The 25,691-nt window shown below is 35.4% G+C and overlaps 1 protein-coding gene across 8 annotated transcripts in view; it reads left to right on the top strand.

Annotated features, from left to right (window-relative positions):
* Positions 1–1,486: 1,486 nt before the first annotated feature.
* ELN (elastin) overlaps positions 1,487–25,691 on the top strand; it is a 103,241-nt gene continuing 79,036 nt past the window's right edge. For 7 of the 8 annotated variants that reach the window (XM_053706333.1, XM_053706332.1, XM_053706334.1 and 4 more), the window contains exon 1: positions 1,487–1,625. In XM_053706333.1, coding sequence (XP_053562308.1) covers positions 1,547–1,625 — 79 coding nt within the window. In that variant the 5' untranslated portion in view covers positions 1,487–1,546. The remainder of the gene's footprint in view (positions 1,626–25,691) is intronic. The other variant, XM_053706335.1, reaches the window with a different exon arrangement.

Genomic DNA, 25,691 nt, shown 5'->3' with positions numbered 1-25,691 from the left:
ATAGTGAAGAACTGGTAAGAGGAAATGGAAGTCTATGGTGTAAAATGCCACAGAGATATTGTCATGAACCAGAATACAGACATTTCAATTAACTTTAGAAGCGTTGGTGAAAACCGTAATGCTATTAAAATACTCTTTGTTTTAAGTTGGTGAATAATAAGAATCAATGCTTTATGACGGTGAGGGTAATGGTAACTTATATGGTCTTTCTATCAAGCTCACTTTTTCTGGTAGTTAAAAAACATATATAAATAGAAGTTTGTAAAAATGAATGGTGACTGATACATGCAAACTTTTTTCAGAACAATTAATAAAAAACAAGATAGAGCTTGTTCTTGATACACATAGCTGCATTACTGAAGTGGGGTCAAACCCCTGCCAGTTGTTTGGGGAAAGACAAGCATGGGAGAGTATGACGTGAGGGCTGAGCTGCAGCCAAGGTGTCACTAGATCACACTGTGTTTGAAGGGCCCTGGCAAGTATCATTATGGCAGTACAAAACAGTGAGTGCACTATGTGTACCATTCAGAGACTTTGCCCATGATTCTATTTATGTTTTATTAAAAGAGACCGTGTATTTTACAATTCAACATATTTCAAAGATCCCAAACTGCTGATAGTGTACAGCTGAGACAGGGCTCAACACTTGGCTTAGCAGGTAGTGACCTGGTGATGGATGAGTTATCCAAATAAAACTTGTTCCTTTATAGACACTAGGAAGTTATTTCTTCTTAGATATAGCAATATAAGTTTTGTAAATTTAATTTACAAATACAAATAACTTACAAATACAAATTAAATTTAAAACTGTGAACAAAACAACATAAAATAAACTTTGCTTGATTTTCAAAAATTAAAATCATAACTATAATGGCTACCAGTACTGATTATAAGTATGCCCATTATACTGCTGTAAAACTGTATAATATTTCTAATGATCACCCTAGTAATAGAAGAAAAACAAAAGAAAAACAATTTTCAATCACTTACTTCAAACTATCCCAAAAATTCAACAATAGTTCTCCCCCTTAAACAGACATTGTTGCAAGTTGGAAACATATTTCTTTTATTTTCCCAGGGTAACACCTGCATATTTTTTTCTTGTTGAAAGTAATGAAATGAGTTCATTGATAAATCTGGATGTATTTTGCACCAGTGCACAACGAGAGTGAAACTTTGATAAATCCTCTGTGAAGAAAGTGTAGAGTCAGACAGACATAGAATGAGAGAGAGACAGATAAACACACAGAGAAATCTGCAACCCCCCCCCCCCCCCCCCCCCTCTGGCTCTGCTCCCAAGTCTATTTCAGCCAGAATTGCAGAGTGTTAGCCAAGAAAAATGAAAAAAAAAAATAGAAAAAGAAAAAAAGGAAACAAAACAAAATAAAATATCCCCCTCCTCTCCCAATAATCAGGGGGGTAGGAGGGGGCTGCTGGCACAGTTAAGATGACGTCGTGTCTCTCGCCGCCCCTCCCTCATTGGGGATGTGAGCTGAGCAGCGGGATAAAACCCAGCATGTGTGAGGGGACGGGGGCATTGTGAGACATGGAGAACATACGACCTGCCGCTCTACTGAGGAGCATCATACTGCTGCTCATCTTCTGCCAAACTTCTCTGCAAGGAGGTAAGTAACCATGCATGGTAGTGTAACCCTATGCTCTTAAAAAATGTGGTGTCTTGATTTGACCCTTGCAACAGTTGTCCTTTTATCTCTTGATAGTTTTTTGGGGTTTTATTGCTTGAAGATATGTTTATGCAGGAAGTTTAGGATGCTCTACATAGGAACACCTGGTCTCTAAAATATAGTTTTACTGCAATGGAAAACATAGTTTTTATTACTGACCTGTACAACATTGAACACTCATCTGCAAAGCATAGCTCTTTAAATGTGGGTAGTTCAATCTTTATTTCCATAACTATTACAATTTAAAATCCACTTCATAGTGCACATTGCCTTATATAAGCTCATATAAAAGCACTGAATCAATATATAATCTAATAAAATATTACACAATATATAACTGACACAAAAAGAAATAAAGTTATACAATACTAAAACAAATTGTGCCAAATAGTGATTCACAAAAATATAACATAAAATGATACTGATGGTAAATGACTGCTTATTGAAAGACATTTACCAATAAGTATCATTTAATGTTATATTTTTGTGAATCACTATTCAGCACAATTTTTTAGTATTGTATCACTGAACGAATATATACTTACCTCTCTAAAATTCAGTATACTATGATATCCCTTACATATAGCAATTCTATGATCAGTAGATCAGCATTTATAGTTGGCTCCTGCATTGCACAGGACATCCGGTTATTTGTAATCCATGCAGTGCACCTTACCTTGCAGAAATTCATGCTTTGACCTCACCCCTGCAGACTACTGAATCTCATCCAAACTCAGCTCTGTAGGAAATCACACCCTGCCTTGCAACCTTCTGCAGTTTGACATCAGTCAGTTAAAATAATGTCTCCCATCATTCCCCTTCCGCAAAGCATAGCAAAATTGTAACCTAAGACCTTTACAGCAGGGAGCCCTAAATGCCATGCTAGACATTTAGAATAACCAAAAAAAGTCTGCAAATACATGTGCATTAACACGGTTAAAAAAAAATACTTAAGCAGTTCTTTGAAACCTGAACACCATGTAGGTCTGAAAATACTTATTCTGATTTGTCTATAAAGTTGTAAAATTCACTACAGAAGTTTTCCAGACTTATACCTGGATCATAAAACTGACAGGCAGAAGTGAATGCATTGCAAGCTAATAGTCATTAAACATGCTACAGTTTCTACAAAATAATTCTCCTTTTAGTTAAAATGTGATATGTCACAGGAATTTAAACAGAAGCTTACCAGTTAAAAGTTACTAAGTGTGCTAAAGAAATTCCAGAACAAGGGGTCACAGTTTGAAGTTGGAGGGTAATAGTTTAACAAGTAATTAATGAAAGTACGTATTTATAGAAACATCAGCTTTGTGTTGGGGTAAATACAGTAAAGGAGTTAAAGAACAATTGGGTTAGGCTGAAATAATGGTACCCTGGAGATTAATTAAAATGACTCCCTAAACATGGGCAAAGAAAATAGACCTTCAGTTCTTATAAGACATTAACATGAATTCTTCTGTTATGAGACGTATTTAGGATGTACATTTAGTTTAAAGTAAGTTTTAGAATGGGAACTGTATTTCACTAAATGCCTGGATACTAAGTTTTTTTAATGAGCTAAGCACATAAACACCTGTTCCTTAAATTCCTTAATTTAAATCCTGATAAGAATTGAATCTGTTTTTTTTTTGTAAACTTGTGCATTTTATGAAGGCAAATCGTGTGTCTACTGTCAAAGCAGTGTGTGCTTCAAATGTAAAGATAAACAGGAAAAACATTATGTATTGATTATATATAAAGAGGATGGAAGAGAAATAGGAGAGTTTGAGAATGGAAAAGAGGGAGAAAAACTAGAGGGAGGATTTTGCACACAAACAGGAATAGAAATGTATTACTAAAGTTTATATAGACAAGCATTTAGGGAAAATAACTAGTCTACTCAGAGTTAAAGACATCAATCACCTAATGTGTTAATCATCTACTGTACCGTATTAACAGTCACACACACTAGTGGGTTACTGAACATTTATAGTCATAAGACAACACTGGTTAACCATACAGGGCAATTAAGGCTGAATTTATCATTAAAGGGACATTAAACCCAAAAATTTTCTTTCATGATTCAGACAGAGAATACAATTTTAAACAAAATTCCAATTTACTTCTATTATCTAATTTGCATCAATATTTAGATATCCTTTGTTAAAGAAATAGCAATGATGGGTGAGCCAATCACATGAGGCAAATATGTGCAGCCACCAATCAGAAGCTACTGAGCCTATCTAGATATGCTTTTCAGGAAGGAATATCAAGAGAATGAAGCAAATTAGATAAGAGAATTATATTAGAAAGTTTTTTTAAATTGTATTCTCTATCTGAATCATGAAAGAGAAAATTTGGGTTTAACGTCCCTTTAAGCAGTTCCCTAGAGACATTTTCTCAAAGAGATGCTCTTTCCTGACAGGTTAATGCCATAAACATTCTGTGTTCTGAACACATACCTACCTGGTACAGCCCATCAGAAATAGTACTGGAGAATGTATAGATTTAATAAAGAAGACATAGGTATGTGTGCTGAGTGCACATGTTAGCAGTAACATTACTGTGCACAAGTGACTAGATATGTCATGCAGTATCTGATTTATCAGTGAGCAGAAACTATCTAAAGGTAGCCCTGGTGGCAACTATACATTGTGTTATAATGATGGAGCTGATATGCATAATACACAGTATAGAAGTGAACCCATGGTTAACTGTACATCTTAACACAATGCACAGTAAGTATATGTATAAAGCGCATATACTTTTATATACAACAAATGATACATCTTCATAACATAACCCTGCCTACTTTGATTATATATCATAATAGCCTTTGTCAAGCATACTTTACCTCCGTCACACTCCATCTTACACCAGTTATTCATCTTATGGAGAGCCAACTTTATCTCACCAGCTGTGCAACTGCCTAGTTAAAGATAATATATAGTATATATATTAATAGATAGACAGACAGACAGACAGACAGACAGACAGACAGACAGACAGACAGACAGATAGATAGATAGATAGATAGATAGATAGATAGATAGATAGATAGATAGATAGAAAAAGCTACTAGTCCACTCAATGAAAAAAAAGTCAATTTTTTTACTCGACCACTGTGATTTCATACTTGTCTGGGGCTAGTGGAAATTTCAAACCCTAAATAAATATGAATATATATATATATATATATATATATATATATATAATTTATTAATACACATAGGTGTGAGATAAGCATAAGGGAGTAACTGAATATACAGATCACTGTGTATATTATATAGAGAGCAAGCTCATCATTTATAAAGCAAGGATATTCTGCATGTTATACAAAAGGACTGAGAATGATAGGCTACTGGGTTGTAAAGATGCTTTTTTACATGACAGGATGAAATGCACGTTATAATAAAAAGGAAGGTTGTGCATGTTCTGTACAGTGGAATTAGTGGGTATGTTATGCAGAGACAGACAGCTTGTGTATGTTTGTGCTCAACCAGACAGACAGACAGGCAGGTCGATAATTCTGCATGCTATATATAAGTATGGTTTTGCATGCTAAATAGGGAGAGGCTCTGCCTTGTATATGGATGGAAAGTAAAGTTTGCTTATTATACAGAAGGGTCAATCAGCAAGTTATATGTGGGGTTGATGGTGCTTGTTAAAAAGAAAGGCTGTTCTGCATGTTTAACTAAAAATATCTGTATGCATTATATTTATATAAGCTTCTAATATGAACTGCTAATAAGGACTGTTGGAACTGAAACCTGCATATAGTGTTTGTTATCTATGTCATAAACAGAACTGTCAAGCTACAATACAATTCGATGCACATTATACAAGTGTACATTGCTAAACATTTAGGTTAAAGCAAATTACCTAGAGCAGGACTGTCTAGCATATAATGCTAGGGTCATAATACAGTCATCAATTATTATTGGTCTGGCCCCCTCTCCTCCTTTACCTCTTGCCATCTGCAACACACAAATAATTCCTCTTCTCTACATGTGCCTCATTCCTGGCGCTTATTATTAAAGAGTTGATCAATTCTAGTTAGCTTATTTAAAGTTATACACTTTGTTTACTCCTACAAACTTTCTAAAATGATTTCACCCACCTTGCAAGTATGTCCCTGCATGTGAAAAGACTGTACCCCCTGTCCAAGAGGATATCAATTCATGCAGTTCTGATAGAGAAGTTAAAATGGTCAAATGTAATAGCTGGTGTACTGAGAATCATGCACCAGTGATAGCTGTTCATGTTATACAGATGCTGGTGTTAAATAAATGTACTAACCATTTAGATGTGCCTATTTCTATATATAATGTTTTCAATGCAAAAGCATGTTTATTAAAAACTATTAATGCTAGATAGATAGATAGATAGATAGATAGATAGATAGAATGTTCTGTGATTCGTGCACCAAGCTGTACTAAAATAGAAGTGAAGTGCCTAAGATCTGTTTCTCCAGAAAATCCAGATGTTTTCTGTCAGGGGAAGCAAAAGCTTTAACTCACAAGTGAAAGCTGACACATTCCCATCTGACACGAAAGCAAAGACTTGAGAGGTTAACCCATTCCTTCCAATAAGAACAAATATGTCTACAGGACGGAAGTTTAATTATTTTGCTAACATCTAAGCTTCAGTAAGGAAATGGTCAGCAGATAATTCCTATGCATCCAGTATGGCAGATGAACAGTGCAACATTGTTAACCTCTTAAATGCCATGTATATTTATAAATCATTTGAATCTTTAGTTTGGCACAATTTATTTGGCTAAAGAATCTGCATTCAGCAGATCTTATCTTGATGTAAATAACTAAAATAACTGTTCTTCAACTGTCCTCAGCCCAAACCACTGTAAAAATAGCTATTTCTCTTTCACTCACATTGCTGTTCAGATAAATTGAAGCAAAGGTGCAGTGTCGTTCATGTAGAATGTGGTACAGTGTGAGGAGGGGGAATAAGTGAGTAAGCGTGTGTCAGTCTCTGTTCTGTGATTCATGTAATATATTTATTCAATTTCACAGAACTCCAGAAATACTGTCAGCGACTCTGGTTTAATTCCTTGTGCCAAAGTGCACTAAAAGTCAAAATATTCATTCTGTGGGATGTAACCTCACAGCACTGTTTTGTATAGATATCATTTAATTGAACAAGACATATTTTAATTGCACTTATTCACAAATTACATAACGGTTTAAAGGGACACTGAACCCAAATTTTCTCTTTCGGGATTCAGATAGAGCATGCAATTTTAAGCAACTTTCTAATTTACTCCTATTATCAAAACTTCTTCATTCTCTTGGTATCTTTATTTGAAATGCAAGAATGTAAGTTTAAATGCCGGCCCAATTTTTGGTGAACAACCTGGGTTGTTCTTGCTGATTGGTGGATAAATTCATCCACCAATGAACAAGTGCTTTCCAGGGTCCTGAACTAAACAAATAGCTTAGATGCCTTCTATTTCAAATAAAGATAGCAAGAGAACGAAGAAAAAATTATAATAGGAGTAAATTAGAAAGTTGCTTAAAATTGCATGTGCTATCTGAATCATGAAAGAAAAAATTTGGGTTCAGTGTCCCTTTAACAATAAATTGAAGCCATATGAGAAACATTCTGTTGAACTTACTTTTTTTTGTTTTAAGTGAAATTGAGCTTTTTGCTTATTTGATCGCTCTATTTGCAATCTGCACAAGCATGTTTTTGTTTTTTTTCTATTAAGTGGTGGTTGTTAAATGTAAGCAGTTATCACCTTTGGTAGTATAGGGTTAAATTATAAATAGATGCTAAAAATGGCAGCAGTAATATAAATGCTACTCTTAAGTGACTCTTGCTGCAACAGAATCCTTGGCAGCTCTTCCTAATTGTCCTTTTTGCACATCTGGGACACAAATGCGCAAGCGTTAATAATAACTGTAAACGTCTGCTTTGGTTGATAAGGTCCATATTTGCAGCAATAAGAAGAGTATCATTCTGTACGCTGAGCTTTAAAAGGACATTTTAATAAATGATTACTTGGATAAAGGGAAGTATTTTCGTTTACAGAGAATAATAATGTTTAATAATACTTGGGTACAAAAGAAAGACTATGGATGCCTTTATTACTTAAAGGGACACAAAACCCAGATTTTTTTTCTTTCCTGATTCAGAAAAGGCATGCAATTTTAAGCAACTTTCTAATTTATTCCTATTATAAAAGCAGGAATCTAAGCATCAGAGCCGGCCCATTTTTGGTACAGCCCCTGGGTAGCGCTTGCTAATTTGTGGCTACATTTAGCCACCAATCAGCAGGCGCTATCCAGGGGCTGAACCAAAAATGGGCCGGCTCCTATGCTTACATTCCTACTTTTTAAAATAAAGATAGCAAGAGAACAAAAAAATTAAGGAAGGAAAGTTTCTTAAAATTGTATGCTCTATCTGAATCATGAAATAAAAAAAATGGGGTTTTTTTGTCCGTTCTTCATGTTTGTAGTAGGGGCCTATCACGCTACAATATGGTTATCAGTGCATGGAAATATAATAATTTAGGAAATAAGGCATAATGACTTGTATTTTGTGTAAGCACCACTTTATCAGATCCTGTGATGAGCTGTTCACAGTAACAGTTACACAACACAAACATGTCTTTCTACACACCCCTTTATAGTATTCACGCTTTCTTAGGTCATTCTATGTTTAAAAAAATAGTTTTGCTTCTCTAAATAAGCACAAAAAAACAACTTACTAATGTGCTTTATAATGTGCTGTAGTTATTGAACCCTCCTAGTTACTGCATCTAACATTAAAAGAGTCAATAATTACCTTTGTAGGCAGGTGTGTGTTCCTTCATGCGCCACAGGTCAGTGCTCTGCTAACAGACATGTATAGTACTTTCCCGCTATTTTTACAGTCATCACTTAAGCCACGTGATGGTTTAACCGTTAACCTTGGATTTATTATTCACTGCATTTATTTCATTTAGTTCTTGGAAACTTGTCCCATTCTTGTGAACCATCCAGGCACAGTAATAAAATAAATATCTTCATCTTGCTCTCATTGCTTTCAGCTTTATAAAAAGAACTTGAGCAAATAAACTTTGCAACAAAACATGGAACATGGAAGTAATCCAGTATCTGCCAAGATATTACACTCCCATAATAGTATTACATAACTGTTGCATACTTCTAAGCATATTCACAGAGTATATATAGCGTATCTTCCTTTTTTATGATACATGGTTATGACAATGCTTTCTGCATGGCTGGTTTACTATGCAAGGGCTGATCTATCCCTGTGTAACCCTGCAATATGTAATTGTAATAACCACCCCTCTTAAAGGAAACCATGCTAAAAAGAAGAATACGTTGTTTGTCTTTTCTCCAAGAATGTTTTTGGCATTGGTACTAAAATATAAACTGCAGCATATAATGGCAAAAAAGGATTAAGCAGTGAAAAGTGCATGATTAGTGTGAATTTTTACAGCACCAGTTCCTAATTTGTAAATACCCTGTTAAGCCTGTGCATGAATTTTAACAGAGGGTAGTAATGCAACATTAGAATCTAATATTAGATTAGACTCATATTCAGCACATTTATCTGCCAATATGCTCGCATAAAATCCACAGAGCCCAACTAGTGCCCAATAATATAATAAATCACCAAAAAAATACTGCTAAAATTAGATTAGGTTCAGAGACGTTTAATCAAACAGCTTTGTTGAACATTTTCCAAGGTAACTTTTTTTTTTTACTTTTATCAAAACAGACAGGCACATTTAGTCTGTGCTGTACCATATTTCTGGAACAAATATAAACGGATTTAGCAAGAAATAAACTATTTTAGCAAGAAATAAACTTATCCAGTACTAACCTAAACATTATTATCAACATGCTTTGTTTTTAGGGGTAAATTATCCAAAGTTAATTGCAATATATTGCACTGTGGTCATTTCCTTAGATTTTGAAGATAATGGAGAAACAAACCTCTGAAACAAAAACTGTTTATTTCCCCTATATTCACAAAATAACGTAATCAGTACCTCCATATTATAAGCCAGATACAGTAAATGTTTTGGAAATGCAGTTAGTGTCTCACAATTGTTTTTTTAAAGTCTGATTCTCTATATATAAAAAAAAACTCTAGACTGAAAGCAAAGATAATCTCAGACTCAGAAAAAAAGGAATATTGTTTAAAATGTGCTTTATTAAATGGCTCATATTACATTCATTCCCCTTTATATACCATAGGACATTTACCAAATTAATTTTGTTTCTTCTGGTTTTAATGGGATGTTCAATTCAATGATTTGACTGGACATAGAAGTCCAAAAAGAAAATGATTGCAATTTTGCTAGCATATAACTGAGTGTTTAACTCCTGGAAAGGGATTAAACACATAGTTAAACTCAACACCAGTGCAGCAATGCATTATTGGGAGCTAGCTGAGCACATCTGGTGAGCTAATGACAAGAGACAAATAATATTCTCCAGCTAGCTCACAGTTGTACATTGCTGCTGCTGATATGTACTTTTGCTTTTCAACAAAGTATACCAGGAAAACAGAAAATGTGATACTACAAAATGATTTAGTGCCTTAAACTCACATGCTCTTTCTGAATTGTTTAAAGGGATAGTAAACACCAAAATTGTTATTGTTTAAAAAGATAGATAATCCCTTTATTTACCATTCCCCAGTTTTGCATAACCAACACTGTTATAGAAATATCCTTTTTACCTCTGTAATTACCTTATATCTAAGCTTCTGCTGACTGCCTCCTTATCTCAGATCTTTTGACAGACTTGCATTACAGGCAATTAGTGCTGACTCTTAAATAACTCCATGTGCATGAGCACAATGTTATCTATATGAAACACATGAACTAACGCCCTCTAGCTGTGAAAACTGTCAAAAGCATTGAGATAAGAGATTAGAAATTAGCATATGAGTCTACCTAGGTTTGGCTTTCAAATAAGAATAACAAAAGAACAAATCAAATTTAAAGGGATAGTAAAGTCCAAATTAATTTCATGATTCAGAAAGGGCATGTAATTTTAAACAACTTTCTAATTTACTTTTATCATCAAATTTGCTTTGTTCACTTGTTATTCTTAGTTGAAAGCTAAACCTAGGTAGTCTCATATGCTAATTTCTAAGACCTTGAAGGCATCCTTTGCATTTGACAGATTTTCACAGCTAGAGGGTGTTAGTTCATGTGTTTTATATAGATAACATTGTGCTCATGAACGTGGAGTTATTTAAGAGTCAGCACTAATTGCCTAAAATGCAAGTCTGTCAAAAGATCTGAGAAAAGGAGGCAGTCAGCAGAAGCTTAGATACAAGGTAATTACAGAGGTAAAAAGTATATTTCTATAACAGTGTTGGTTATGCAGAACTGGGGTATGGTAAATAAAGGGAATATCTATCTTTTTAAACAATAACATTTTTAAGTGTTTACTATCGCTTTAATGATAAAAGTAAATTAGAAAGTTGTTTAAAATTACATTCTCTATCTAAATCATGAAAGTTTAATTTGGGCTTTACTATCCCTTTAATTTTATCTTTCATGTCTCTTTATTTATAGAGACACAATAGAGCAAATATAGAATGTGTTACTGTGTTAGAGTATTTCATTATTGCACTGTTGCTTGGAGATAACTATGGGCTAAATCAGTGATTTTTAACCTTTTTTTGCCGTGGCACACTTTTTTACATTAAAAAATCCTGTGGCACACCACCATCCCAAAATTTAAAAAAAATCACACATTGTAGCCTAATACAGCATATATATATATACACATACACACAAACACACACATACTGTATGTATTGTGCTGTTATGCCATGTCTCCTACAAACTACCCCTGCACTGGGAGTAAAAAACAAGCAAAGTTTAAAAAATATGTCACACTGTTGTCAGTCTGCCGTGGCACACCTGAGGATCTCTCATGGCACACTAGTGTGCCACGGTACACTGGTTGACAAATACTGGGCTAAATTACTAGTGAAGCACAAGTGATAGCACACAGCGTGTTATCTCACACTAACAATAATCTAAAATCTTGTTTTACAAAGTGGATGGTTAAAAATTTTAACCAGAGCAACTTAATGCAGCCAAAACTTTTTTAGCACGCCCTATACTTTTAATGGATAGTGTAAAAGTGCTATTAGCACGCTCATTGCGCTCGTATTACAAGGGGTGAGTTAAATGGACATAATGCTCATATGCTAAATCATTTGAAAGGGATACAGCATAACTAATAAAAGCTGACATGAAAATATCACCTGAACATCTCTATGTTAAAAGGGAAGATATTTTACCTCAAAATTTCTTTCGCTCACTAGAGTGAGTGCTCTGTGAAGAGTTATACTTGAGCTGCTGTCCAGCTGCAAGTTGAACAAAGAAAATAATAGCCAATCAGCAGTCCTGAGGTCATGCTTTGCTTTGCTGCAAAATCATGAGATTTCACTGAAATATATTTAACCTCCTTAAACTGAATAGGAAAATAACATGACTGTGCCTGCACATGCCAGATGCACGCTCACTGGCAAGTCCTTGAACTGACATCCTGATTGACTGCTTAAAGCCTCTTTACAGTTGGATGTGAATACTTAGTCCTTGAGCAATATCCAACATGGATTTTACTGTGCATCTTCATGGAGGTCTCTTATGTGAGAGATATAGAGCACCTAAGGTATCTGACATGCATGTGTTAGCGAGCCCTAAACTATCCCTCAAGTAATAGAAACAGCTTTGGACTCATAGGGGTCTATTTATCATGTCCGCGGTCGGACATGATCCGCTATAGCGAATCATGTCCACCGCACATCGATAAATGCTGACAGCATAAGCTGTCTGCATTTATCATTGTACCAGGAGTTCTTGTGAACTGCTGGTGCAATACCGCCCCCTGCAGATTCGCGGCCAATCGGCCGGTAGTAGGGGGTGTCAATCAACCCGATCGTATTCGACCGTGTTGATTTCTGGCGATGTCTGTCCGCGGCCTCAGAGCAGGCGAACAGGTTATGGAGCAGTGGTCTTTAGACCGCTGCTTCATAACTTGTGTTTCATAACTTGTGTTTCATAACTTGTGTTTCGGAGCTTGATAAATAGACCCCATAGTATGAGCGCAATTTAGAAGTGTTATTAATTGTGCTCAAGCGACATTAATGCACATTAGTGTAAAACGTTTGAGCTTCACTTGTAATCTAGGCATATGTACAGTAATTAACCCCTGCAGAGAAAAAAAGAACACTACTGGGACCTAGCTGAAGATGTTGGGGTAGCCCCCCCCCCCCCATGCTGTTGGCATTCAACAATGCACAAGCATTTCTGGTGAATTGCTTGTACAATGCTACCCCCTGCACATTCGCTAGCTAGGGGGTGTCAATCATCCAGATCATATCTGATCATGATGATTGCAGTCAAAGCAGCAGTCGTAAGCCAGAAACTTTGGGGGTAGATTGCAGCATCTGCTGCTTGATAAATCTACCCCATTGTGTGAACCACTGGCAAGAGGTATATGTGCATAGCCACCAATCACCATCTAGCTCCCAGTAATGTGTTAGAATTTGTAGCAGAGTTGCATTAGCACAGCAGGAGCACTTAGAAGTCAGAGCAGGGCACACATATGAAGCTAACTAATAAAGAATCTCCAGTCACAGTCAGTGGTTTTCATAAACAGGAACAAACATATTTAATGAAAGTACAACATGAGGCAGTAGTGAACTTAGTTACATCTCACAAGCATGGCACTGATGTCAGTATAGAGGAAGAGAGAGGAAGTTAGGCAAGAACATACTTCCCCTCCAGTACCATAGAGACTGCAGAGGACAGACAATACAATATTACTAACAGTATGTCCTCCAATATATTCAGATTAGGCACCAGTGATTATTTCTAGCATAGTGCACCACTGCTTCTGGGTTTACTTTTCAACAGGATTCTAAAGAACAAAGTCAATTTGACAACAGAAGTAAATTGAAAAGTCTCTTAAAATTCTGTTTTTAATCACAAAATTTAATTTTTTGTTTCATATTGTTTTAAAGAACACCAGTGCTCCTTACCACCTTAAAATTACATTTGTGGGGAATGTCAGCTGCATAGCGTCTTTTTAAGCAGATTATACTGTATATGCTTTAATTTATTCAACATAACATGCAAAACTCATTCTAACACTGTTTATTATGTTTCTAAAGGAATTATCTCTAAAATAGTAGTAACCAAGCCAGACCCTTATCCACAAATGTTCAAAAAAGGAAATCAAATATTATTTGTTGGAGGTTTCTGTGGACACCTGGCTTTTGAAACACTGTACTAGATAAATAAATCAAGAATGGAGCAGATCTTTTTAAGGCACTGCTATAAGGAAAAACATTTTCTAAAGAAAATCCAAACATCACTCCACAGTTTTATGCAATTTAGTCCTTAAATAGCATTAAAAAAGGTTTAATAAGACAAGCTGTTCGTAGATGGATTTGCTTTTTAAAAGACAGCAGTATCATTAAACAAAGCCCATTGTCTTTCCTTAGCTCGTTTCCAAACTTGATTTAGAAATGATATTTACTAGTCACAGAGAGATCAGGAGAACAAGAGAAACACAATTAAAGGACCAGTAAATAAAGTAGATATGCATAATCAACAAATGCATAATACAAATGCAATGCAATATAACTTAGTCTGAACTTCAAATGAGTTGTAGATTGGTCTTCTGACAAATTTCAAAGTTATGTCTATTGCCACTCCTCTTGTAACATGTGACAGCCATCAGCCAATCACAAATGCATATACGTATATTCTGTGAGTTCTTGCACATGTTTAGTAGGAAGAACATCTTTATAGAGGACAACGCCAAATGTTAGGTGTACAAGCTCACTTCAGAGAGGAACGATTACCTAACTAAATCATTCTAGGAGTAGAAGGAAAGGTGTGTGAGAAGGAGCGCCTCCAAAAGGAGGCTAAAGTTCACTTAGGACAAACAAATATACTGAAGAGGCCAAAAGTAGTGACCAAAGGATGTGTATATATATATACAGCCAAAAAAGGCGATGAGACCCAAGTAAATGGGATATAAAAGTGAAATGTCCCAGGAGGAAAAAATGTCCCAAGAGAAAAATGTCCAAGTCTAAGTGTCCCAAAACTTTGATGTAGGATCCCAAAGATTGTAGAGTCCACAGAAAAAGTAAAAATATATAGATGAGAGATGTTCCATATCCAGAGTGGATCAGATGTGGAGAAAGACCTGGGAAAAAAAGAAAACAAATGGATGCACAAAACAAAACGACTAACGAAATAATTTAGGAAATGTGCTCATCATTCTAAACAAACTCGGACTGGTATGTCATAATCAACAGAAGTCAACGTGTTTCAGCCTACAATAAGGCCTTTAGCAAGACTATGATATAATCTTGATAAAGGCCTCGTTGTAGGCTGAAACGGCGAGCACATTCCATAAATGATTTTGTTAGTCATTTTGTTTTGTGCAGCTATTTTTTCCACTTTCTCCACATCTGATCCACTCTGGATACGGAACATCTCTCATCTATATATTTTTTATTAAATGTGATCTTTAACCACCGGCATTTACCAACATTGCTAAATCATATATCATTGCCAATTCCCAGCCTATATTTTCCACTTTTGTTGTACATCATTTCAAACTAGCGCTACGGCTACACCTTAGCACATAGTAATACATTGTATCATAGAGCCAGTGCTAGCTCATTGTATTAATATCTCTAGCACCCCCTTTTCCACGCTCGCTCTCTATGTGGAAAGATTATATTGTCGATATTAATTCGTTTGTCCAAAGGGTACTTTAGCCTCCTTTTGGAGGTGCTCCTTCTCACACACCTTTCCTTCTACATGTTTAGTAGGAGCTGGTGAGCTTAAAAAGTGTAAATATAAAAAAAGACTGAGCACGTTTGATTAATGGAAGTAAATTGAAAAGTTGTTTAAAATTGCATGCGCTATTTAAATCATTAAAGTTTAATTTTGACTTGAGTGTCTCTTTAAAGAACTGCATGCTATAATTTGTTATAGAAAGCATTTTTTGCACTTTTGACCCTCCAACTATATGTGATTACACCCCCAAATGGGTTAAACATATAGGTAAAGTCCCACTCAGGTGCCTCAGAGAACTGCTCGTCCTGAGTAGGACACCATTTGTGAGACACTAGGCAACAGCTGTCACACAACGCTACCAATCACCGGCTGTGTTCAGCTTGAGAGCTGCAGACCTTGTGGCTTCAATTGGGACTTTAACTATGCGTTGTACCCCTTTGCAGGGGTTAAACACAGAGTTGGAGCCTCAATAGTGCAGGAATAAAATGTTCTAATGAATTAGAGCATGTCATTTCTGTACTGGAATGTCCCTTTAAACCTTACTGACAATTAGTCATCATTCCTATCACTAAATCTTTCAGTTTATGTCAAGCTGCAACAGAAATTCTTGAAATCAATGTAGTTAATGTTACAAGGAGAATGAAAACAAAGTAAAAAAACAAACAAAAAAAAATCAAACATTCTATTGCAACAGCAATTAAACATTTTATTTCATTAAAGGTTATTAAACCTATTTAAATTGAAGAATCAGTTACTCACAGGGGCTGCCAGGTGTCCTGTATTCAACCTGACAGTCCAGTATTTTAGTTTGCTGTCCAGTAGAATCTATGTAAATATACTGGAAACTTAAATGTCCAGTATTCTAAAGTCCCCTGAGTGGCAGATACATTTTAAATGCCCCACATGTCTCTATGCTTGCAAACATGGCCCACAAGGAGGTGACACTGCACATGCACTACTTTGTGTTAATGGCAGCCACATGAGGTAATCATTGGCAGTAATGAGGGTGTTAAATCACTGCTGTGTGTGTTACTGCCAAAAAAAAAGTTACAATGACTGATTTGTATGTTACTGGCAACCAAGGGGATAAAATCGCTGCTCGGTTATTAACAATATATATTGTGGGTTCAAGGATGGGGATTAAGGCAGAGTTTTGGAGAGGGGCTATTGTGTAACCCTACCTACCACCTGTTGCCACGTATTTTGTGGTGCACAACTGGCATCACTATTTACTCACTGTGTCATTAACATAATCTCCACTGATCTATTGGTGGACAATGATATTTTTCTTTAAATAAAAAACATAAGGTTATTTAAGTAAACACAGGGAAATTAAAAAGTGCAATTTAAAATCAACTTTAAAAATAACAATGTGAATATTGAAACACTGTGCACAAAAAAATAAATGAATTAGTTAAAATAAACACTCCACATTTCCTTTAAATGATTAAACACACCAGCTTTTTGTTCAGAAATAAAATTCACTCTTCTCATGGGTGCTGTATAGTTGCAGTGATGGTTTTGTTATTCAACTCCAGAAAACAAAAGAGAGAGCACCACTGTGTAATACTGAAAGAACCCTTTCGTGACTGGATCAACGTGTTTACATTGCTGTAAACAAATTGAAATCTTGCGATCGTACATGTGATCATGAGATTTCAATGATGGGATCGCATCAGGGGGGTGTCCCTATGATGCTAGGCACGCCCTCCAGACCGCGATCCCATCAGAGAAGCGCCAGTGGCTTCAGGAAAGCCAAGCGGTTAGGACATTGTATTCCGTCCTTCGGCTCTAAAGCCCAGCAAAATTTGGACGGAATACAACGGCCTAACGGCGTTAAAAGGTTTAAACTTTCACTGTAGCAGGTAGGTACTGAAAGGTTGTTCACACAATAAGGGATTTCAGTAGCTTTAAAGGGACAGTCTAGGCCAAAATAAACTTTCATGATTCAGATAGAGAATGTAATTTTAAACAATTTTCCAATTTACTTTTATCACCAATTTTGCTTTGTTCTCTTGGTATTCTTAGTTGAAAGCTTAAAGGGACAGTCAACACCAGAATTTTTGTTGTTTAAAAAGATAGATAATCCCTTTATTACCCATTCCCCAGTTTTGCATAACCAACACAGTTATATTAATACACTTTTTACTGCTGTGACTATCTTGTATCTAAGCCTCTCCTGACCGCCCCTAATCACATGACTTTTAGTTATTATCTATTGACTTGCATTTTAGCCAATTAGTGCAGTGTCTGCCACAACCCACGGGCGTGATCACAATGCTATCTATATGGTTTACCTGAACTACTCTCCCCTGTTGTGAAAAGCAAATACAAAAGCATGTGATTAGAGGCGGCCTTCAAGGGCTTAGAAATTATCATATGAGCCTTCCTAGGTTTGCTCTCAACTAGAATACCTAGAGAACAAAGCCAAATTGTTGATAAAAGTAAATTGGAAAGTTGTTTAAAATTACATGCCCTATTTGAAAAATAAAAGTTTTTTTTGGCCTTGACTGTCCCTTTAACCTAGGAGGTTCATATGCTAATTTCTTAGACCTTGAAGCCCACCTCTTTCAGATTGCATTTTAACAGTTTTTCACCACTAGAGGGTGTTAGTTCACGTATTTCATATAGATAACACTGTGCTCGTGCACGAGAAGTTATCTGGGAGCAGGCACTGATTGGCTAGACTGCAAGTCTGTCAAAAGAACTGAAAAAAGGGGCAGTTTACAGAGGCTTAGATACAAGATAATCACAGAGGTTAAAAGTATATTATTATAAATGTGTTAGTTATGCAAAACTGGGAAATGGGTAATAAAGGGATTATATATCTTTTAAAACAATAAAAATTCTGGTGTAGACTGTCCCTTTAAGTAACAATTACCAAACCCAAACCTGCCAGGTTTTTATATTCACTTTATTAAAATACCACTATGGGTTAAAGTATACAATACAGTCCACTCCTTGTGATATATATGGGCATAATACATCAAAAGAGCCTAATTTCTCACAAGGAGGGGGTGGAACATGTTACAATAATTGAGCAAAACCCTGTGGATATATATATATATACATACACACACACACGTTGTTAGCATTCCCTGGAGTAGGCCACTTAGAGGATAACAGATATTGTACACACGTCTCATATTTTATACAATTAATAAAGCTAACAAAAAGCTGAAGCTTTACTTGACATATTTGTATTATAAATGTGTGCCCTTAAAGGGACAGTAAACACATTTCATTTTTTATATAAAATGTTTAGTTATACATAATAATAAAAAAAAAATTGCAATATATTATTCCTATTTATTATGCCCAATTGACCCAGATTTGCTCCTTCAACTAAGAAACAATTATTGAAAAAATAATTGCTAAAAAAGGATCATTCTGAAGTGTTATTCTATAGCACTGGTTTTCAAACCTGTCCTCAAGCCTCCCCAACAGGCCAGGTTTTCAGGATTACCCGGGTGTGAGAGCAGGTAAGATAACTGTTTACTAATCAGCTGATTATTTCACCTGTGCTCCAGTTCAGATATCCACAAAATGTGGCCTGTTAGGAAGGTCTGATGTCAGGTTTAAAAACCAGTGATCTATAGTAACACAACAGAAATGTCTTGATTGAACCTTCTTTGCTATTATTACAGGAAAAGAGTTAATAGATGTGCTGAGCAACTATTATTAAAAATCATTTAAAAAAAGATGTTATTTACAGTTGACTGTTTAAATAACATAAAAGTCAAAATTAAACTTTCATAGTTTGGATAGAGCCTGAATTTTTAAAACATTTTTTAAATTAATTCTGTTATTAAATGTACCTTGTTCTCTTGGTATAATTTGTGAAAAACATGCCTAGTTAGGTTCAGGGAGTAATGCACTATTGAGAGCTAACTGATGATTGGTGGCTACACATTTGCCTCTTGTCATCACTTAGTGAAAACATTGCTGCCATCTAGTGTTCTTGCAAATGTATAACATGGTGCTCGACAAAAGTGCAAGCTATAGTATTATTATTATCGGTTATTTGTAGAGCGCTGAGCGCCAACAGATTCCACAGCACTATAAATATAGGCAGAATACAAGGAAACATTTATAGGGATCAGATGGGTAGAGGGCCCTGCCAAGAGTCGCACTGTTGTAGTCAGCTCTTAAGAAAATGATCGACAAACAGCTGGGATCTTAGGCTTCCATGCTAAGGGGGTTCAGGGGATAGCAATGGAGGAGAGGAACTGGTATTAGGGAAAAGGTTAGTGTAGGTTGTATGCATCCCTGAACAGTAGAGTCTTTAGGGAGCGCTTGAAGCTTTCAAAACTAGGGTAGAGTCTTGTGGAGCGAGGCAGAGAGTTCCACAAGATGGGAGCCAGTCTGGAGAAGTCCTGTAAGCGGGAGTGTGAGAAGGTAACAAGTTATAACTGCGTTTCAACAAAGAATACCAAGAGAATGAAGATAAGTTGATTTTTAAAAAAGAATGCTTTATCTGAATTCATATTTTACTTTCTTACAATACAGCCAGTGAAATTACATATAGTGGCAAAAACCTATAGGGGCCTTCTGCAACGTGAAACAAAGTCTATATTGAAAACAAAACAAAGTTAAATAGTTCACAATAACCAATGCATTTCCTTTTCAAACCATCTGGGTCCCAGTCCCATCCTCTCTAAAAAAAAATCAAGCACAAAAAATAGGGGTGGGGTGCCAACATAGTGTGATACAGAATGTAAAATGTTCATCAAAAGTATCTAAATAGTTCTCTCGTGTTTTTTTACTGCACAACAAGTAGTGCACAATAGCAGGCTGGTATCCTCAGTAACCAAGTGCTCAAATTCTGCCTGACTCCTACTCTTAGCAGTGAGTGCTCACCCACAATAAAAACAAACTGCAGCAGATCTTGTAATCAATAAAATCCTTAGTTTATTGGTATCTTGCAATGCGTATGTCAGTCCACAAACATGTTCCTGTTTTATAAGTGAGAAATCATGTATTGGGCACCCAGGAACATGTATTGTGTTTCTGAACAGCTCTATTCATGTTCCTCCCTACACACCCTGCAGCATGTGTAACTCATAAGGGTCCTGGAAAACATGGCAGAGGTGGCAACCGTAGCTGCTTAAAGGGATACTAAGCCCACATTTTATGATTCAAATAGAGCATGCAATTTTAAGCACATTTCTTATTTACTCCTATTATCATTTTTTCTTCATTATCTTTATTTTAAAAAGCAGGAATGTAAAGTTTAGGAGCTGGCCCATTTTTGGTTCAGAACTTGGGTTATGTTTGCTTATTGGTGGCTAAATGAAGCTACCAATAAGCAAGTGCTATGTAGTGTGCTGAACCTAAAATGGGCCAGCTCCTATGCCTTACATTCCTGCTTTTTTAAATAAAGATAGCAAGAGAATGAAGAAAAATGTATAATAGGAGTAAATTGAAAGAAAAAAATTGGGTTTAGTTTCTCTTTAATGGTGTGAAAATTAACAAACCCATGGCAATTATAGATGAAGTGATGCTCAGTAAATATTCTAGTTGTTTATTACAGTATGTTTTGTGGTAGAAAAAAAAACAAAACAAAAAAAACAAAGTCCTTTTAGCCATGTATTATTCAACACTAAATATCCATATAAAGCGTGCCTTACTGTAGAGTTGTTCCTTTTCTCTCACTGCTGTAGCCTATACGTAGGCTTTCATGAATAACACCTGCTCTACTATAACACCACAAAAACATCAGATATTTACATAAGGATAATGATATTACAGTTTAGTCTAGCATTACTTTTGAGGTTAACAGTGCAAATCTAGGGAGGTCCCTCTGAAAGATTATACTATTTTATCCCAAAGGGCCTTATTTAATTGACATCACATGCAGGCCACACTTGTCTTGATGTTACTCCTAACTAGCAATTCATGGTTTTTATTTTTGCTAACATCATAAATGTCTGGTGTTATAAAGAGATTTACCTAGTTAATTACTGAGATAAGGGCAGAGCTGTGACTGACTTAATTTTCAACAGATTTTTCAGGATTTTAGACCTGCTTATATTGTATTTTGTATTTCCTGTCTGTTAAGATTGTTATATCGTATAAACAATTGACCAAACAGCATTAAATTCAACACAAATGTAGCGGAAACAAATAAATGTGATTTAGTTTAAATGCTGTGGTAACATGTTTGAAAAAAACAACTGTGACTGAAAGAACAAATACAATGTACCACTTTATCATTTTAATAAGTGTAATCAGTCTCTGGTGATGTCTGTATTAGTATTTAACTGTATAGATGCACCACACTTCTTTCTGTGTGACCTTTATGAAATGCCAAAATCGACATTTAGATTTCTCTGTAATGTAAAAATATTCTTATTTCATGCTGGGCTAATTCAGTAAGAGGAAGCTAAAACTGTATCTGCTTCACAGTCCTCATCAGCAACAGTAGATTATTTTAGTCAGATGATTCCTGAAACTCACTCATTTCCCCATTCTTTATTAAATGGAGAGAGTAAAAAAAAAGGGACTGATTAAAGGGACGCTGAACCCAAATTTTTTCTTTCGTGATTCAGATAGATCATTAAATTTTAAACAACTTTCTAATTTACTCCTATAAACACATTTTCTTTATTCTCTTGGTATCTTTATTTGAAATGCAAGGATGTAAGTTTAGATGCCGGCCCATTTTTGGTGAACAACCTGGGTTGTCCTTGCTGATTGGTGGATAAATTCATCCACCAATTAAAAAGTGATGTCCATAAACTGAACCAAAAAAAAAAAGCTTAGATGCCTTCTTTTTCAAATAAAGATAGCAAGAGAATGAAGAAAACATTATAATAGGAGTAAATTTGAAAGTTGCTTAAAATTGCATGTTCTATCTGAATCACGAAAGAAAAAAATTTGGGTTCAGTGTCACTTTAAGCAGGAGAGGTTGCATATACAGTATTTTAGTAATTTTTATCCACTATCTCTCTATGTCTTCCTTAAATGGACATGAAACTCAACATTTTTCTTTCATGATTCAGATAGAGAATACAATTTTAAACAACTTTCCAATTTACTTCTATTATCTAATTTGCTTCATTCTTTAGATATCCTTTGTTGAAGAAATGGCAATACACATGGGTGAGCCAATCACGCGAGGCATCTATGTGCAGCCATCAATCAGCAGCTACTAAGCCTATCTAGATATGCTTTTCAACAAAGGATATAAAGAGAATGAAGCAAATTAGACAACGTAAATTGGAAAGTTATTTAAAATTGCACGCTCTTTCTAAATCATGAAAGAACAATTTGGGTTTCATGTCCCTTTAATGACCCATTTCTATCTACATCTTAACTTTTCTAAGATTCACCATTTTTTCCCCCGTAGCAGAATGTGGACACCCAGGCATTCTGAATGATCATTTTGATAATAGTCCTGTCATGTCTTGCTACCTATACCCAAATAACATTGAATCAAAACATCTATTTTTCATGCAAGACACCTCTACACCCTAGTTAATTCCTAGCCATCTACTTCAGGCTTGTGAAATATGGACATCCAATGTATTGGTTCTGTTTATAACCTTCTGCATAATAAATACTGTTTGTGTATACAACAATAGCTCTATTAAATATTCATTTATTACAAGCTTTCATACAGCAAGTATTTACTGAAGGAAATGTATAAAAACTGGGTTCTAACTGAGTTTATGTTGCTTTGTGGATCTGTATATAACAGGCCCATCAGAGCACCACAAATTGTTGGGCAGATACGGGCACCTATATATAGGACAAAGCAGTGTCACACACCTGTCTGCAACATCGCTCTTTGAAGTTGTTCTATTCATAAGGAAAACATTTTTTGATCAGCAGTATACCTTACTTGATCTCTGTCCATGTGAGTAAAAAAATTAAAGTGACAGTAAAATTAAACTTAAATGGACTTGATAGAACATGACAGTTTAAACAACTTTTCATTTTACTTCTGTAATCAATGTTGCTTAGTTCTCTTGGTATCCTTTGTTAAAGAATAATCCCAGGTGAGCTCAGGAGCATGCATGTGTCTCTAGCTATCTGGGAGCAGTGTTTGTAACATTGTTTATGACACTGTTATACATCTATTGATAAAGACACGTATGCGTTCCTACACTATCAGCATACCTAGCTTTACTCTTAACAAAGGATATCAAGAGAACAACACACATTTGACAATAAAAGTACTTTGTAAAGCTGTTTAAAAATCACATGCTCTATCTGAATCATGAAAGTTTAATTTTGGCTTTACTGTCCCTTTAATATGGTAGCAAGTCACTTACATGTAAAGGTCCAATAACTGCTCATCTTCAGTTAGTAAAAATCAGTTGTTGCTGGATAATTGAATCATTGCCTAGAAAGATTTCCCCTCCCTCTGTATGTCATCTATAATGATTAAATACTTCCTAGTGTCTTCATCTAGTCTATACTTCATTTAACTTCCTCTTTTTCTTCTTTCCATCAGTCTTACATAATTCACACCATTTACAGCATACTACAAATCTCTCCAGCTTTCCCTTGGTTTTCAGTTTTCCATGCAGAAAACTATACTTTTTTCCTTAAAGGAACATGACAGCCAAAATATTTACTTTGTTGGAAAGCATACCTAGGTAGGGCAGCAATGCACTACTGTGAGCTAGCTCATAATTGGTGACACATGTGCCTCTTGTTATTGGCTCACCAGTTGTGTTCAGCTAGCTCCCAGTAGTGCATTGCTGCTGTGGTGCTGATTTTGCAGAGGGCGAACAAATACTTATTTGCAGACAACAGTTTAATAACAAAGTGCTCTAAGGGGGGCTGAGGGGCGCTATGCAACTGCAAACACACATGTAGCACTCTCGTTGAGCTGTGAATGGCTGTATGTATTATGTTCATCCTTTATTATTCATATTATTATTACTATTATTATTATTATTATTATTATTAATATTATTATTATCTTAGATTCTCATATAGTGTATCCTGATTATCTTTTTTTTTACTTACATGTTATAAAACATACACACATATTAGAATACTCTAATACACTATTATTATTATTATTATTATTATTATTATTATTATTATTATTATTAATGTGTCCTAAGTCGAAACACACTCCATGAATGCTCATGAATATCAAACAAAACAAACATATTTTTCAATGCAAAAAGTTAAGTAAAATGTATTTTTAGTTAACTGAAACTGATTTAGATCCTTTGTTGAAAAGTAAAGTAGGCTCATAGGACGGCAGGAATGTGCACACATCTTTACAGCATCCTATAACAACAGCGTTTGCAACTTTGTTGCAAATAATGCTAATTTGCTAGTTCTATGAGCCAATCTAATTATGCTTTTCAACAAAGGAGTTCAAGAGAACAAAGTCAATTTGGTGATAGAAGTCAATTTCAAAGTTGCATGCCCTGTCCAAATAATTAATGATTAATTTTGACTTCACTGACTAATATTGTACACATTTTCAGGGAAGCACTTCAAACATGTACTACCATCTATATCCACAAGAGGGCAGAAGCTTGAATATCTGTCTTTTAGAGCTGCAGCTTATAGTGGAGGCTACCAGTGCTGTCTCCTGTAAGCCTTCTCACACAAATCATGACAGCAAGTACTTGGTGCTCCAGGCAGCTATAATAAAAATATTAATAATACACATGTGACTATAAAGAATAACTGATCTGATGAAAACAGTCATGAGCCCTAATATAATTCCCTGTTTTGGCAGCTTTGCAGTAACTCATATTTCTGTCACAATACGCCAAAACTCATTTTCACATTATAATAATACTATTTTATGCTTCCCACCATATACCAGCAATTTACTATTCCTGTCACCCTAAAAACCACTGATAAACTCCACTCACAATATACATCTCTCTCCTTATATAAACATGTTTGTAATCATTTCACAATAAACTGGCACATGGGTGTTGTCTGGGTAGTGGGACAAGCAGAATGCTTCTTAAGCAGTAGCACTGACTTCACTCTTTTTATCCCAGTTATGTTAAAAAGGATGTGGAGCTCATGCAACAAACAATTCCCTCCATGTGTGTATGTTATACTTAGTTATATTGCTATTTTGATGCATTCTTCCCCTTCTGTCACAAAATACAAGTGCTCTGGCATCCTACACTCACACTGATATTCTTCTGGCACAATATATCAGCACTTTACATGCAGGATTTCTAATATGTCTCAATAAGGAATAGTAT

The sequence above is a fragment of the Bombina bombina genome, chromosome 3, assembly GCF_027579735.1.
Source record: "Bombina bombina isolate aBomBom1 chromosome 3, aBomBom1.pri, whole genome shotgun sequence".
Lineage (NCBI taxonomy): Eukaryota > Metazoa > Chordata > Amphibia > Anura > Bombinatoridae > Bombina > Bombina bombina.
Note: the sequence above shows the minus strand (reverse complement) of the source record. Positions and strands in the feature narration are given on the sequence as shown.